The 16,534-nt window shown below is 38.6% G+C and overlaps 1 protein-coding gene and 1 non-coding gene across 2 annotated transcripts; both read left to right on the forward strand.

Annotated features, from left to right (window-relative positions):
• Nucleotides 1-6,614: 6,614 nt before the first annotated feature.
• LOC125996968 (U2 spliceosomal RNA) lies at nt 6,615-6,805 on the forward strand. The gene has a single exon (XR_007491613.1). It is a non-coding gene; the product is annotated as a U2 spliceosomal RNA (small nuclear RNA).
• A 527-nt stretch (nt 6,806-7,332) lies between these two features.
• On the forward strand, nt 7,333-15,216 carry LOC125995853 (E3 ubiquitin-protein ligase TRIM38-like). The gene is made up of 6 exons (XM_049764821.1): nt 7,333-7,922; nt 9,731-9,826; nt 11,274-11,504; nt 13,278-13,300; nt 13,408-13,520; nt 14,711-15,216. The coding sequence occupies exons 1-6, from the start codon at nt 7,512-7,514 to the stop codon at nt 15,214-15,216; spliced, it is 1,380 nt and encodes a 459-aa protein (XP_049620778.1). The 5' UTR covers nt 7,333-7,511.
• Nucleotides 15,217-16,534: the final 1,318 nt, after the last annotated feature.

Here is a 16,534-nt window from a genome sequence, read left to right on the forward strand (position 1 = left end):
TGACTTTGGTGATGGAATTGGTATAACAATGCTGTATGTCTTTAAAATGAACTATGAATAGATTTGTAAATAATGATGTTTTAATAAAATTTTTAATGAAGTAAAAAATGTTTTAAGTCTTCAGTAGGTTCATAAAAATAGATCAACTTGTTTTCTGTCAATCTGATTCCTGGTTTATGTAGATGGAACTGGCTTTTTTTTTCTCTGAAAGGAAGAGTCTAACCAGAAACTTCAAGAAGTTTTACAACATTTGGAGTCCTAGGATAACTTGGTAGGGTTCCTTCTGCTTAGACATGTCATTGACATATATAAACATGATGTGGGAGGAATCCCATCACCAGGGGACTGAACCTAAGTAGGCCATGTTCAAGGCAAGTGCCCTTAAATGCTGTACTGTATATAATATAATAATATAATTATATTATAACATAATATATTATTTGTATATTATATATTTATAAACGTATAAATATAAATATTATATATAACACATAAAGTATACACACATATATATGTATATATGGAAGAAAGTGTCTTTGTATATACATATATACAAAGTCAGTATATATTTGTTGAGTTTTAGCCTGTTTAACATGTCAAGAAGTGACAAAGCAGTGTTAAAATTTCCCACTACTATTTTGTTGCTATTGATATCTTCAAGTTTATTAACAGTTATTTTAAGAATTTTGCTCACCCTCATTGGTGCTTATCAGTTTAGGAGTGTGATTTCTTCCTGATGTAGATATCCCTTGATTATTAAATAATGACCATCTCTGTCTCTTTACAAGCTTTTTAAGCCTGAAGTCTATGTTATCTGATATTAGTTTGGTCACCCCTACTTTTGTTAAGAGTTGTTTGCTTGAAGTATTGTTTTCCAACATTTGACTTTGACTCCCTTTGCTCTGACTGATCAAATGTGTTTCTTGCAAGCAGCAAAATGTCTGATTAAATTTTCTAATCCATTTTTCCACGCTGTGTCTCTTGATTGTTGTATTTAATCTAGTACCACTGAGAGCAATTGCTATTATGGAGTTTTGGGTCATCTTCTTGTAGAAATTTGATGTGTTTTGGGAGACTGTCTTGCCTTAAAGCAACCCTTTCAGTTTTTCTTTTAAGTTTGGTTTCAAGTGTGTAAAGTTCCTGAGCTGCTATTTATCCATGAAGGTGTGTATCTTTCCTTCAAATCTTAATGAAAGTCTGGCTGGGTGAACTATTCTCAGTAAGGTATTCATTTCATTGAGTTTTTTCACTATTTCTACCACTGCCTTTGGACTTGTAATAAATCTGCTATAAATCAGAAAGATGCTTCCTTGTATGTCATTTCCTTCTTTGCTTTTGCTACTTTCAGTAGTCTGTCTTTATGACATTCATTATCATGACTAGTATGTGCCTTGGGGTGCTTTTTTCAGGAGTCTCTTTTTGCTAGTACTCTTGGGCACCCAAGCTGTGGGTACATGCACTCTTCAGTTCTGTGAACATCTCACATCTCAGTATAATGTCTTTGAGTAACAATTCTTCATGAGGGTTTTCTTCCTGGCACTCTGGGATCCAGATGATTCTTTCGTTGTTTCTGTAGAATTTATCCCAGAGTTACACTGTTGTCTGTTCAGTTATTTTAAGTATTCTTTCCATCTTCTCTTCATTTATTTCTCTTTTTGAACTTCTTATGTTCTATGGAGGTTTTGTGATACTCATCCCTCAGCTCACTGATTCTGTCCTCAATAGTTCTTACTCTATTGGTCAGGCCTTTCAGTGAATTTTTTAAATTTTGCCTACCAAGTTTTTTATTTCTATTATTTCTGTTTGAAGTTTTCTCATTTCTACACTCATATCCTCTCGAATTTTTTTTGTTTTGTTTTTGGGCCACACCCAGTGACGCTTGGGGGTTACTCCTGGCTATGTGCTCAGAAGTCACTCCTAGCTTGGGTGACCATATGGGACGCCGGGGGATCGAACCGCGGTCCGTCCTAGGCTAGCGCTGGCAAGTCAGGCACCTCTAGCGCCACCATGCCGGCTCGGTGTCCTCTTGAATCTTATTGGCTGCCCATTCCATGGTTTTTTTATTTTAGTTTTCTAGTTCTTTGAACGTCATTAACATTTCTTCTCTAAAGTTTTTTTCAGAGAAGTTGTATAAGTGACTGATCCTATTTGGATCTTCAGATCTACCTTCTTGGTTCACTAAATGTGGAGGGGTTCTGCATTGCTCACTCATCTCTTTAGTGATGCTTTTATATGATATGCTATGGTTCATAGACTAAAAGAAATGCACAGAGGAAAGCAGAACAATAGGCTGCATTGATTTTGTGGGGCCACTGACTTGGTGAAATTGGATCAGTTTGCTGAATCTCCTAGTGTCCTCACACATGCCTGTGTTCCTCTGAAATTCTTTAATAAGAAATAAACAACTAAACATGCCATGGGTTATTGCTAGTCTCTAGCTCTTGTGTTTTCTGGTAGTGGCCTTCCTTCCATTGTTGTACAAGGGGAGAATTGGGGAGACCCTTTTTCTGAGTTCTGAGTCATCTAAGCCATGAAAGTCAGGAAATCAGCAGAAGTCATTATTCAAACATCAGATTGATCAAGGGCTTATTCTATTTGCTAACTTTGTGCTGACTGTTTCAGGTGGAAAAATTTCTTTTATGTGCTAGATTGGCTACCACAGGCATGCTGATTACTGGAAAGTAAATGACAGAAGGTCTGAGAGCAGCCAGGAGGGTGGGGTGGAGTCCTGAAGAGAGATTCCTCATTGGCTGGAGAGAGAAGCTATTTCCTAATTTTGTTTAGCTTTAACTTCTGTACTTTCTTATTGATTGTACCTCCAACTTTTGATTCAGATCTAGTTTCCAGAATGGATCCACCCTCTTCTAAGTGTCCCTGTCTCTCTATCTTTCTGTCTCTGTCTCTGTCTCTCTCACACATACACACACACTCACACACACACACACACACCTCATATCAGAACCTACCAACAGTTTTGTCAAACAACTCTCAGAAAACAAACTTAATTACTGCTTTGTCAGAAATTACTTGTCAGGGGACAGAGCGATGGCACAAGTGGTAGGGCATTTGCCTTGCATGCAGCTGACCCAGGGTGGACCGCAGTTCAATCCCTTGACCTCCCATATGGTCCCCAAAGCCAGGAGCAATTTCCGAGCACAGAGCCAGGAGTAACCCCCGAGAGTCACCAGGTGTGGCCCCCAAACCAAAGAAAAAATTTCTTCTCAGAAGTTACTTGTAAGTCACATAGAGTCATTCTTGGGTCAGGATTTTGGGCAGTTCATGTTTCTTTGAACATATTCTTTATATACTAATGAAGCCATGTAATTATGAACTCTCTTTAGGAAGTCTTGAGATTACAGTTTCATTTTCTCTAGTTGTAATATGTTCGAAATCCCTCTTTCTGATTGTCATAAAAATTGTATGGATCTAAAAATTGATCCTATACTTCTAGATTATCTAATTTCTTTGATTCTCTGCTTTGTCGTCTCTTGTGATCCTTTAGACTATCCAGTGTCGCTTAGTTTTTTTGTAAGAGACCCAAAGATGAACTATATATGCCTAGGGTGGTCACAGAATCTGAGAATGTCAGAAAATAGTAGCAGGGTAAAATATATAAGACAGGTTTTAGAAAAAACCCTAACTTACCAAATATCTGTGGAATATGCGTGCCAATCATTTATAAATTATGATAAATATATAGTCCTGATTAGTAACCCAGGATGTTCTTGTCCCTGTATAAATCCCTTACTAGCAGCTATTCATTGGTTTAACTTTCTCCAGGACCCCCTTTTTCCAAAGATGTTCTGTTTTTTTTTTTTGTTGTTGTTGTTGTTTTGTTTTTGTTTTTTGGGCCACACCCATTTGATGCTCAGGGGTTACTCCTGGCTAAACACTCAGAAATTGCCCCTGGTTTTGGGGGACCATATGGGACACCGGGGGATCGAACTGCGGTCCTTCCTTGGCTAGCGCTTGCAAGGCAGACACCTTACCTCTAGCGCCACCTCGCTGGCCCCTCCAAAGATGTTCTGAATGAAATTTTTGTTTCTTTGGTACTGTTTTTGAGTCCAACATGGTCATTGTGACTGTAGGCTGCTAGGAAGGGATAGGAAGCTTTGTACAGACACTCACTCTCTGTTAGTATTTATGGTCTTTGATACTGGTGGACTTTCACTGATGAGTTATTAGTGGTTCCTCAGCTATCGCAGATGCTGGTGTTGCTGTTAATACAGCATTGGAGAGTGCAGAGTAAGCCTGAGAAGGATCATGAGACTCAGAACAAGTAGGGATCCTGGATCTTTATGTCACACCTGATTTTTCACCTAATTTCAGAAGTGTGGTAAGAAAGCACAACCTAACATTAGGAAATAATCACATGTACTAGGAAGATCCCAGAAGACTTGAGACAAAGTTGGAAAAACAAACTTGAAGTCAAAGTCTACTAACTGTCCCTTGGTGGTTTCCTAATTTAGACACGTTTCTGGGGTCACAAAACAGCTTCTCGGTTATTGTTTGTATGTTTGTGTGTGTTGTTTTGGGGCCACACCCAACAGTGCTCAGGGATTACTTTAGGCTCTACACTCAGCAATTATTCCTGACAGGCCCAGAGGACCATACAAGATACCAGGGATCAAACCTAGGTTGGCTGCATGCAAGACAGATTCCTTATCTGCTGTGCTCTCACTCTACGCCCCCCCCCCCACACACACATGTGGCACCCCACTTCTTAGGTTGTTAATAGTTGCTGAGGTTATTTTGATTGTTCCTATCAAGTCTCCACCCAGTCAGAAATAGCATTGTGCAATTCTATTGGAAGTTTCACTCCTGAGTTTCCCTTCTGAGTTTCATTTCTGAGTTTAATCCAGTTAGACTGAACATATTCTGTGACTCAGTTAAAGGAAATTACCAAGGAGCCTGGTAGCAAAATTGTGAGTGTTTGGGGGTACACTGTAAAAATTCATTAGAGATAAGATATAGATCTATATTTTCTTCTGTATTGTTCAATAGTTTTTATTTTATTATATTGTGTCTGGAAATTATTTGCTTTCTAGTGGATTATTTCTGGGAGTAATTTCCAAAGTACCATTGTTGGGAAAGGTTTTCTGCAGTTCATGTTCCTTTGAACATTTTATTTATGTGCTCATTGTGAAGCTATTTGATTATGTACTCATTTTAGGAACTCTTGTGATCACAGTTTCATTTTCTCTAGTTGTGAGTAAAATGTTCAAACTCTCTTTCTGGTTAACATGAAAAATTGTCAAAGGATTTTAGTTGGGATACACTCTTGGAACACAGTGAGGGAGGATGACACTGTTGATGGGATTGTCCCTGATTTAACTATGAAGGACTTTGTAAATCACAATTATTTCAATAAAATAAAATAAAAAATTAAAAAAAAGAAAAATTGTATGATAAAAAATTGATCCTTTCCTTCTAGATTATTCAATTTCTTTGATTCTGTGTGTATTCACAGAATTTGAAACTGAGTTTAATAAGTCGGAGATTTTTCCTTTCTGAAATTACAGCAAATTATACAGAGCAAATTATACATGGAGCCAAGATGAGATAGTTTGTTATGTGGTAATGCTGGTAGAAATGCTGGATTCATGTTTTACTTAGTGGGAGAAAAAATTGCACCTCAGTGAGCATGTGTGTGTGTGTGTGTGAGTGTGTGTGTGTGTGTGTGTGTGTGTGTGTGTGTGTGTGTGTGTGTGTGTGTGAAAGGGAGAGAGAGAAGACAAAGAAAAGGAAAGAGATAGATACAGAGACAGAGACAGGTTGCTTGTTTGGACAGAGAGAGGTCATTTGTGTCCAAAGAGGATCTTCTCAAATCTGACCTTGATCAAAGGTATTATTCTAGATCTTTCTCTCTGTTCCTTGATATTTATTAGATTCTATATCATATCATCAATAATCCAGTATGTAAGATAGTTGAAATTACAAGGCAGAGACTTTATATTATACAGGGAGAAAGTATTTCTAAATTTATTACTAAATCTCCCATTAAATGTGTCCAGCGGAGAGAGAAAAAGAAATCCACACACACAAAAAGAAGAAACAAAACCCTTAAAATTTCCTGGAACTTAAAGCATATTTCACTGTTGAAGCAGCTTTTTGCTATCAGAAGTTTCTCAGTGATAAGGTCAGTTCAGAATTGTTTTCATTTTATGCATATACTGAACTGGGGCCTGAAATGTTAACCCTTAGTATGATTGCATGTAGGTTAAGAGCAAAGATAAATTTGAGAGTCATTATTTTTTAAGACTAAATAAAAAAATATTTGAATCTATGCAATGTTCCTCATAAGGTAAGTTTATCTATCTGAGTAATCTTTAAGAGAGGTTCCAAGAAAAAATGAGTAATAATTATTAAATAAAGAATATTTAAATTCTTGAAAATATTAAATCTTGGGGCCAGTGAGGTGGCGCTAGAGGTAAGGTGTCTGTCTTGCCAGCGCTAGCCTAGGACGGACCACGGTTCGATCCCGCGGTGTCCCATATGGTCCCCCAAGCCAGGAAAGACTTCTGAGCGCATAGCCAGGAGTAACCCCTGAGTGTCACCAGGTGTGGCCCAAAAACAAACAAACAAAAAAATTAAATCTTTAGAATGTCAGTTGAATCACTTCTCGGCCTTTTGGCTAAGATCAAGTGGAATATCTGTTCTTATCAGTTTAATATCTGATACGTCCTCTATCAGAGGACAATATATTAAATGGATTTTTGGAACTGGGAGTCGGAAGAGGGGCTTACTCCGTCCGCTCTGCGCATCGATCTGGTATTGCAGTACCTCCAGGAACGGTGCACAAAAAAAAAAAAAAAAAAAGAATGTCAGTTGAAATTATGTCTTTATTAGTATTTATGCTATATTCCCGTTTTTCGTGAATGCCTCATCACAAGCAACTAAGGTTTTTTCAGGGCCCTAATACTTGTGACTATAGGTCATTCTCCAAGCTTCCTTTCTTACAGGTGCTACTTTTTCTTTTTTTGGGTTTTTTTTTTTTTTGGCCACATCTATTTGATGCTCAGAGGTTACTCCTGGCTAAACGCTCAGAAATTGCCCCTGGCTTGGGGGGACCATATGGGACGCCAGGGGACTGAACTGTGGTCCTTCCTTGGCTAGCACTTGCAAGGCAGACACACCTTACCTCTAGCACCACCTAACCGGCCCCAGGTGCTACTTTTTCAAATGCCCTCTCTTCAGCAGAGTAGAGGCTGCTTTGAAAAAGTTCCTGTAATAACAAACACCTTAAAAAAAAAAAAAAAAAACCTTTCTCTCAGGTAGTTAGGGTTTTTTTAAACTTAGTGCCTTCCTAGGTCTCAGGATTTGTTAAAACGGGGGATATAGCATAAATCCATATTTGTGATAGCACAACTGTATTCCGCATACAGCTCCATTTTCTGAATATTCTCAGTTCTATCTGATTCAAGTGAAGTCGATTTTCCATTGCTAGAGACAATTCCATTTGCTTCATCTCTACTTCTAGATCCAGGGTTTCAGATTTTTAGGAAAAAAACATGGCTTTGGGCAAAGCTATCCAGACATTGAGAGAGGACATCACCTGCTCCATCTGCCTGGAGCTGATGACCAACCCTGTGAGTATAGATTGTGGACACAGCTATTGCCGTTCTTGCATCATGAGATATTTTAAGAAACAAGCACTTTGGTCAACATGTACATGGAAAACCAACTGCCCCGTATGTAGGGCAGAGTTTCAACAGGATAGCATCCGACCTATAAAGCAGCTAGGAAATCTTATCAACACCGTCAAGAAGATGGAGCAGGAATGTTTGTGTGAGGAGCACGGAGAGCAGCTCCACCTCTTCTGTGAGGATGAAGAGCAACTCATCTGCTGGCGCTGTGAGCGGACACCACAACACAAAGGACATGTCACTGTTCTTGTAGAAGATGCATGTAAAGTCTACAAAGTGAGTACAGCCTTGAATGCTTCAGCAAGAACTTGTTCCTCTTTCGCACTCATGGACAGGACATAATTTAGTCTAAATGCAGGATGATGGTCCCAAATAATTGCTTTCATTACTTTAATCTTAGATAAACAATTTATTATGGATACCCACTTGATATACATAAGTAGTAGAAGCACATGATATTTTAATAATAATCAAGCGCATTAATATTTGTAAAACAATTGACCCGTAGCTAACAACAGTGCGGTGTTTGGCTTGTTTGTTTTCATTTTGTTTTGGGGACATATCCAAAACACACACTCAGGGGTTACTCCTGGCTCTGTACTCAAAAATCAAGCTTGGCAGTCTCCCCCACTGGGTTAGCTGCATGCAAGGCAAATACTCTACCCACTATGCTAGTGCTCCAGCCCCAAAACAACAGTATAAAAATATTTTGCAAAGCACTTTCTTTCTAGTACAAAAAAACTGATAACCATAGATTGTAAAAGCTTATAACATATATAATATGCTTAGACTATGTAAGAACTAATTTATTTATAAAAGGTAATATACAAACTTTACAGAGCAAGAAAATAATTGATTACTACTAATATAATATGAAGTTAGTCAACCTTAAAAGTTCTCCTTTCAGGGGCAGGAGCAGTGACATAGGGTGTAACACATCCGCCTTGTGCACACTAGCCTAGGACAGACCATGGCTCAATCCCCCTTGGTGTTTCATATGGTCCCCCAAGCCAGAGCAATTTCTGAGCGCATAGCCAGGAGTAATTCCTGAGCATCACCGGGTGTAGCCCAAAACCAAACAACAACAACAAACAAAAAAGAAGTTCTCCCTTCAAATGGGAGAGAAAAACAATTTAAAAGCTTGATAATGATGCACAGTTTTTTAAACTTTGTTGTATAATGATTTTCTTCATGAGATGATACACTCCTTCCCCAACACTAACATTTTATCCTTAGGAATGTATTCCTTGCAGTGTCCTATAATCCAGGGGCCACACAATCCCAGTGGACTGAATGTTCAGTGGTAGGACCCAGCAGTATTGTAGGCCACCAGGTTCAGGGATGTCTACAGCACCTCCATTGGTACTCAAGGGAAATATGATTCTGGGGTCAAACTCAGATACTCAGATTCCTCAGGAAAGTGTGGTTTCTATCCATTTGATCCTCATTACCCTCCTCCACCTTGATTTTGATTGGTGAGTGCAGGTTTGTTTTGCGGGCCAGAGCAGTGCTAAGGGCTTACTACTGGCTCTATGCTCAGGGCAGTTCACAGGAAACCAGCATTAGTTCTAAGGACTGAATGAAGTAGGTACGTTGCTTGCAAGGCAAACACCTTAATTCTCGTATTGTCTCTACCCACCAACTCTACTGATTCTTTCCAAGAACTTGTGGGGTACTTTTTCTATCCTTTTCTAAGCATAAAATATGTGTCAGCAATTTGGTGATTATTGTATTTAATACATTATTATATAAAATCTTTTATGTTTTAGTGACTATAATTGTCCTTTCTATAGTGTTCTCTTGGGAGAATGCTGCATTGTACACTTTAGGCCACTGGTCAAAATATAAATCTGCTTCTAATGTAGGAAAATGATATTAATAATCTTACTAATTCTTCAGGGTTGTCCAGAAAATAAAAATTTTAATACACACAAACTCCTCAGCATGTATCCTCTGAAAGTGGAAGGACTTGACAAGTTTTCCATATTTTCAATATTCTATGTTTGTAGGTCTGTGATATTTCCTGAAATAAATAATGAAAAATTGCCCAATGAATAGATTTAATCAAACAAATTTTTCCTTAGGATAAATTCCAGGAGGTTTTAATAGAGCTGAGAAAACTCGAAGACAAGAATAAACAATGGCAGATGAACACTGAAGAGAAAAAACAAATGTGTCAGGTAAAAAGTTGAATTCAGTGTCCTCAAATATGTTCACTTTAGATAGAGTTTAAAGATGTAGATGGATCAGGCAAAACAAAATGAGGCTCTAATCTCACTAAACCAGAATAAGTAGATGAATCCCAAATGACCTGTTTTTATGTTCCTAGTTGTCTATGGCTATGAGGACTGATTTCCCTTTTTTTTTTTTTGTTTTTTTTTTTTTTTGAGCTTTCAATAGAAATTGTCAGAGTCCTGATACAGTTAGGGGAAGCAGAATAGTTTGTCTTTGTACCTAGATTCATCTTGACTGTTTTACAAGTTTTAAACATTTCAAAGCCCCTTGATGTTTGAAGTCTAGACCTAGCACTCTGATCCATGTACCAAAATGCAGGGTCTGGCATGCAAATTTGCCATTCTTAGAATACAATCACTGTGAGAAAAAGGATTTCTCTAGGTGGGATTCAAATTATGCAAATTCATGAAAGTGAGCAGGAAATGGTGAAAGAACATTAAGCATTTGCAACTTCATGCTAGGGTCTTTATTTCCATAATTGACTAGGGAGCTCAGGAGAAAAACTCACAACTTTGCTGGCACCACTGATGGTAACCCAACTCAACGCATACTCAAATGTCTCAGACTAGTAGTGCCCATCTTGCCTTTTTTGAGGGAGCCTTTTCAAGCCTCTAGTTTTCTTTTCTTTCTTTCTTCGTTCTTTCTTCCTTTCTTCTCATCCTTCTTTCTTTCTTTCTTTCTTCTTTCTCTTTCCTTCCTTCCTTCTTTCTTTTCCTTCTTTCCTTTTTTCTTTTTTCCTTCTTTTCTTCTCTCTTTCTCTATTTCTTTCTTTCTTTCTTTCTTTCTTTCTTTCTCTCTCTTCCTCTCTTTCTCTTTCTTTCTTTCTTTCTTTCTTTCTTTCTTTCTTTCTTTCTTTCTTTCTTTCTTTCTTTCTTTCTTTCTTTCTTTCTTTCTTTTCTTCTCTTCCTTGTCTTCCTTCCTTCTTTCCTTCCTTCCTTCCTTCCTTCCTTCCTTCCTTCCTTCCTTCCTTCCTTTTTCCTTCCTTCCTTTCTTCTTTTTGGGGGCCACACTCTGTGACACTCAAGGGTTACTCTTGGCCATGAGCTCAGAAATCACTCTGGGCTCACGGGTCTCTATGGGATACTAGGCCAGCCTCATGCAAGACAAATGCCCTACCACTGCACCATCACTCTGGCCCCAAAACCTCTAGTTTTATTTCTATGTTTGAACTCAGAGAGGACATTACTTTATACCTCCTGGGATTATGGATAGTGGAAGCACAATGATACTAATTAACATTTAGAGAAACCCAATCTTTGTGATAGTTAGATCTTCCTGCCTTCTCTAAAAGTTCTGATAAATTCTAAATCAATGAACTACTAGATTTTGAATACTCATTCATCTAGAGATAAGCATTTCCCCCAGTTGAGGCATATGCTTTCTTCATTCTAGACTGAAATAATACATAAAAGAAATCAGATCGAGTCTTACTTTAAAGAGTTTTTTGTGATCCTACAAGAAGAGGTGGGGTCTTGTCTATGGCGACTGATGAATGCAAGAATGGATGTTCTGCAGAGACTGCAGGACAGTGAAGCCAAGCTGGAAAAGCAGGGCCAGGAAATCAGTAGCCACATCCTGGAACTCGAGAGAAAATGTCAAGGCTCAGCCCAGGATGTATTGCAGGTGAGTCTGTGCACTTCGAGGAATGGACAAAGATGCCATAATCTGTGTGATGTAAGAGAAAGTGCTGAGGCATATGGAAGGATTGGCCTGCTGCCTTGCTCCAAAAGTCACACAATTGGATGGATTGTTTCTTTTAGATATTCATTCCTATATAGAGGGAGTCCCCCACTAGTTTCTAGAATGCCTTTGTGTACAAAAGAAAATAGTCCCTTCAGATAGCTATGGTAGCTCTCGGGAATCATGAAATAATATTTGTTGCCATGTCTAAACCTCTGTCTAAACTGCAATGACACCTGGTGCCAGACTGTCTCTTCAAATATATTCCATGGAACTGGAGCAATAGCATAGCTGGTAGAGCATTCGCCTGCATGTGACTGACCCAGGTTTCATACCTGGCATTCCATATGGTCTCCAAGCCTGTCAAGAGTAATTTCACAGCTCACAGAGCCAAGCGTAATCCATGAGCATCACCAGGTTTGTCCCAAAAACAAAGCAAAAAAGAATGTATTCCAGTCTGCTGATGGGGGCTACAATGGGGTGTTCAATGATTGGTAAGTGTTTCCCTAATTCACTCCTGTATCTTGCTCTACCAGATAGTATGGATATTGTTGTGGATATATATTGTGTTATGGAGCTTGATTTTAGCTATATCAAGGATAGAGCCCATTGTGATAAACACCTAGAACTTCTTACTCTATTTTCATCTAAGATGGAGGTAACAGGGCATGACCTTTCTACCTCTTTGCAATACCTACTGCCATCACTAGAACCCTGGTGGATTCACCCATGAGGACCTTTGAGACAGCACTATCTAATATGGGCTTTTTGAAGAAATGAGGTTACTGACTGCAACTGTCCACAGTGAGCATAAATGAGATAACTCCTGATTGTTCCCCAAACAGCTCACAGGTTAATTAGGTTGTAGACATAATAATTCCTCATGTTCAGAAAGTAGAAAAATATATTGTAAGGTTGATCAGATACTGCCATGGTAATATATTGGGCTAATGTTGCTCTAACTCTGTGCCAGCATAAGCGTCAGAGCTAAGTTGCTGGAGATGGGCTCACACTGCTGGTGTCCATGGGGCCTTGCAGACAAGACTCTGACAAATATTCCATTTTTTTATTAGAAAAGTCCAGAAGCCTATGACAAATTCTAGGCCAGGAGAGAGAGAGAGAGAAAGAGGAAAAGAGATGGGTTTGGGACCAGGTTAAGGTCAGATTGAAGGTCAGGTAAAAGGAACAGGGTATATGATGTAAAGTAAAAGGATACAGCCCAAAGTAGCCAAATACCTGTCCAAATCAGGAAGAAAAGCTGGGGTAGAAACAGTTCAACAGTTGATACTTCAACTCTCTCTTCTAACTGCCAAAAACTCTCCACCCCCTGTCTCCCATGTTTGTGTGTGTACATGTGTGTGTGTGTGTGTGTGTGTGTGTATTTGTGTAGACTCAGCCAGTCAATCACAGGGTCTTACTTAAGGGAGTGAACCCCTTTTAAGACTGGCTGGTGCTGGACTGTAGGACTAGATCCAGGCATCCATCCTCAAGTGTAGAAAGATTGAACATCAATGGTGTATGCAGTGCTGATAAGTGGAATGGTGTGCAGATAGGTGTCAGTTGTCATGTGTGCAAGATTATAGAATTCCCTAACCAGGAAACTGGGATGGAAACAATTCCCTGGGAATTCATTACTACATAGAACTGGAACCTTTGCTCTTCCTCTGATAAATTGTTAATGCTTTCACACCAACATCTATATTTCTTGCTGTTTAGGATGTGAGAGGCAACTGGAATAGGTAAGTACTTTTTGAATTTGGGGGAGGGGTCAAAGAAGGAGAATAGTAGTATATGGAGTCTATGTGAAATGTCATACGAATAAATTTTCTGGATTCTGCTTATCCAGGTTTTCTGCTCTAAAGCTACATGAACCAGAGGATACCTTATTGGATACTCACATCATGCAAAATGTTTCTGTGCGCTGCTTTAAATTGAAGGAATTTTTTGATGCCTATGGAGGTACATGAGATAAAAAAAATCCCCTAAATAAATAAATAAATAAATAAATAAATACTGGGCACCACTTCTTGTTTTGTTTTGTTTTGTTTTGTTTTTGGGGCCATATCCAGTGATGCTCACTAGTTACTCCTGGCTATGCACTCAGAAAGCATTCCTGGCTTGGGGGACCATATGGGAAGGGAATCGAACCAGGGTCTGTCCTAGGTCAGTGTGTGCAAGGCAAATGCCCTACTGCTTGTGCCACCACTGTGGCCCCAGACAACACTTTTTAACTTCTGTTTCCTGGGCAGATCATATTGGTATGTTTATTATTTCATCTAGATCAGCCTATATTCATGTCTTATATTTTTATTGTACTGATGGCTAGTACCATTATGACCATTTTAATATTTTCTTGTATTTTTGTCCTTGTTGCATCATCTAGTATTAATTCTTAGAGTACACTGAGAAACCAGAGAAAGCTTAATCATTTTTTGGATGATTTATTTCTATTTTTAATAATAAGTTCTTTATTTAAGCTCCTTGGTTACAAAAATGTTCATTGTTGGGTTTCAGTCAGTGAGCAAACACAATCCTTCATTAGTATAACTTTTTTCTTCCATCTGTGTTTCTCCATTTCTTCTCTGCCTGAAGAGAGCTTATTATTAAATTTATGAGAGTAACCATGTGTCCTAGGCTGTAATAATAACCTGTGTCTTCAATAACCAGCTATGAAATTAGCTGTATTTTTCTATTCTGATACTGTGTCAATATTTTTTTAAGAAATTATGGGGCTAATTTTTCCTCCAATATTTCATGGCTAAACAAGTCCTGCTTGAAAAACAGGGCTTAGGAGAAGGGAGTAAGTAAACACATCAAATAAGTTCATCTTGTCTTTGGTTTATAGCAGTGAAACAGATTAAAATATTATCAAATGAGATGATAATGGCTGCAGTCTTAGTACATTACAATTGTTATTAGATTACCTAATATCTTACCAAGCACCTAGCTCTTCAATCCTCCCCACCATTACTGTGACAGATAAGATTTTCAATTTACTTTTTTCAACTGATTTAAAGAAAACTTTTAACCATGTAACAGAAACCATTTTTTTCTTTTGAACAGAGAATATACTGTGTACTAATCATGAAATAAATGTCTTTTTGTTTTCTCTTGCCTTTAAATATTTTATTTCTTTTAACCTTTTGCAGTTACCATTACTCTGGATTCAGATACAGCTCACAACGACCTACGTATAGCTAGGAATAAACAGAAAGTGGCTTGGGGATCGCAGCAAAAGAAGCCTGACACTCCTGTGAGGTTTAGAGACTTACCTTGTATCCTGGGCTGTCAGATCTTCACCTCAGGAAACCAATTTTTTCAAGTGTCCCAATTAAAAGGACCTGAGTGGGATGTAGGAGTTTGTCTGGAAAATGTGCCAAGAGACAATGACATACGAGAGCCTGCGTCTGGTTTCTGGGCCATTAGATGTTGCAAAGAGAGTCGCTATGAAGCCCTTACATCACCCCCAACTCCCCTTCAGCTTGAGAAGAATATTGAATCAATGAAGGTTTTCTTGGACTATGAGAATGGATGTGTATCATTTTATGACACTTCTACTCACTCCCACATCTTTGCCTTCCAAAATGCCTCCTTCTCTGGGCCTCTGAGAGCTTATTTCCGTATTGGTAAATATTCTTCCTTGTCCCTGAATTGACCAGAAGTGTAAGGTATATCTAGTTATCTAGTTAGGAAATTTGACTCAAATACTGATAGGGAAGAAATGTGTTCTGCTCTCTCTGCTCACAATCTAAAGTTATAAGTTTTAGTAGATACTGAATACTTTGCATTGAAAGTATGAAGATAACGACTCTTAATATCCATCCATAAGCAAGTACCAGAGATGAGGACCATGCTTAACTGAGAAAATTTGCATTGAGCGAATGGATATAAAGACTATCTTCTTTATTCTTTTCCGAAATTTTTATTTTTTATTAATATACAGAACTTATTTGAGCACCATGATTACAAACATGTTAGTAGTTCTGTTTCAGTCATAAAAAAAAGTACACCCCCTTCACCAGTGCATCTACAGTTGAGGACCCTACTTTATGGGAAAGGTACTTCATAGCAAATGCCATACTTTGTCCTATTGTCCCTTCTTTCATAGATTCAGATGTTTGATTTATGCAATAAATACTTGGGCATAAGTGAATTCCCACCAGTGATTTCTTTAGAAATGAAAGCCTGCTCCCTGAACTGTGCCTCCAGCCACTGCTGGTCAGAAGCCCCCTCCCATTTGGCTACAGTAAGACAGGTGCAAACCCCCATAATCCCTCATCACCCCAACTTTGTGGACCCTATTTTTTAGTGATGCTGGGATGCAGGAACATAAAGGCAGGTTTTAAAGCCAGGCTGCGTGTTTTCCCTATTTGGTGGGATCTGTTTAGTAGGAAATTCTAGTAGATAAGTTTCTCTAGTGTTTAGAGTTCAAGTCAGAACTAGGTTATGGGAAGAGTTGGGCTTGTTACATCTGACCTCATATGCACCAGGAATACCATGTGGCATTGTTCCTTTTGGCATAGGCACTTTAAAATGGGAAAATCTTGAGTGTACAAACAAGTTCTTATCTAATAGAGATAGGAGCACAAACATTTTACACTGCAATGGGGCCTTATACTCTGAACACTTGTCATAGTGACAAGCCTAAGACTTGGCTTAGGCTTCAGAGGATCGAACATTGAGCATTCACCCCTGAAACTTGGATATCATCTATGGAAACAACCACATTTTTCTACACCATCACTACGAATCAAACTTCTACCAGGGAAGGCCCTAGTGCTGCCCTGGCATCGACTTACTCCAGAGAGGGTTCTTTTGACACCCTTATGACTTGATAACAGCAACAACCTGCTTTCAGGGATGAAACCAAAAGATGCTCCACATCACCCTAACTTCGACATAGGATATGTACAGAAACCAGTATCTCTAACTACAGAAACCTGACAGCAACAACCATGATTTGAAGAGCTTTT

Source organism: Suncus etruscus, chromosome 18 (genome assembly GCF_024139225.1).
Source record: "Suncus etruscus isolate mSunEtr1 chromosome 18, mSunEtr1.pri.cur, whole genome shotgun sequence".
NCBI classification, from domain to species: domain Eukaryota; kingdom Metazoa; phylum Chordata; class Mammalia; order Eulipotyphla; family Soricidae; genus Suncus; species Suncus etruscus.

Excerpts from the sequence above, each read along its gene's own strand:
- LOC125995853 (XM_049764821.1), top strand. The coding sequence starts at position 7,512 with ATGGCTTTGGGCAAAGCTATCCAGACATTGAGAGAGGACATCACCTGC. Across the intron at positions 9,827-11,273 it reads AGAAAAAACAAATGTGTCAG|ACTGAAATAATACATAAAAG; the intron begins GTAAAAAGTTGA and ends TCTTCATTCTAG. Across the intron at positions 11,505-13,277 it reads CAGCCCAGGATGTATTGCAG|GATGTGAGAGGCAACTGGAA; the intron begins GTGAGTCTGTGC and ends CTTGCTGTTTAG.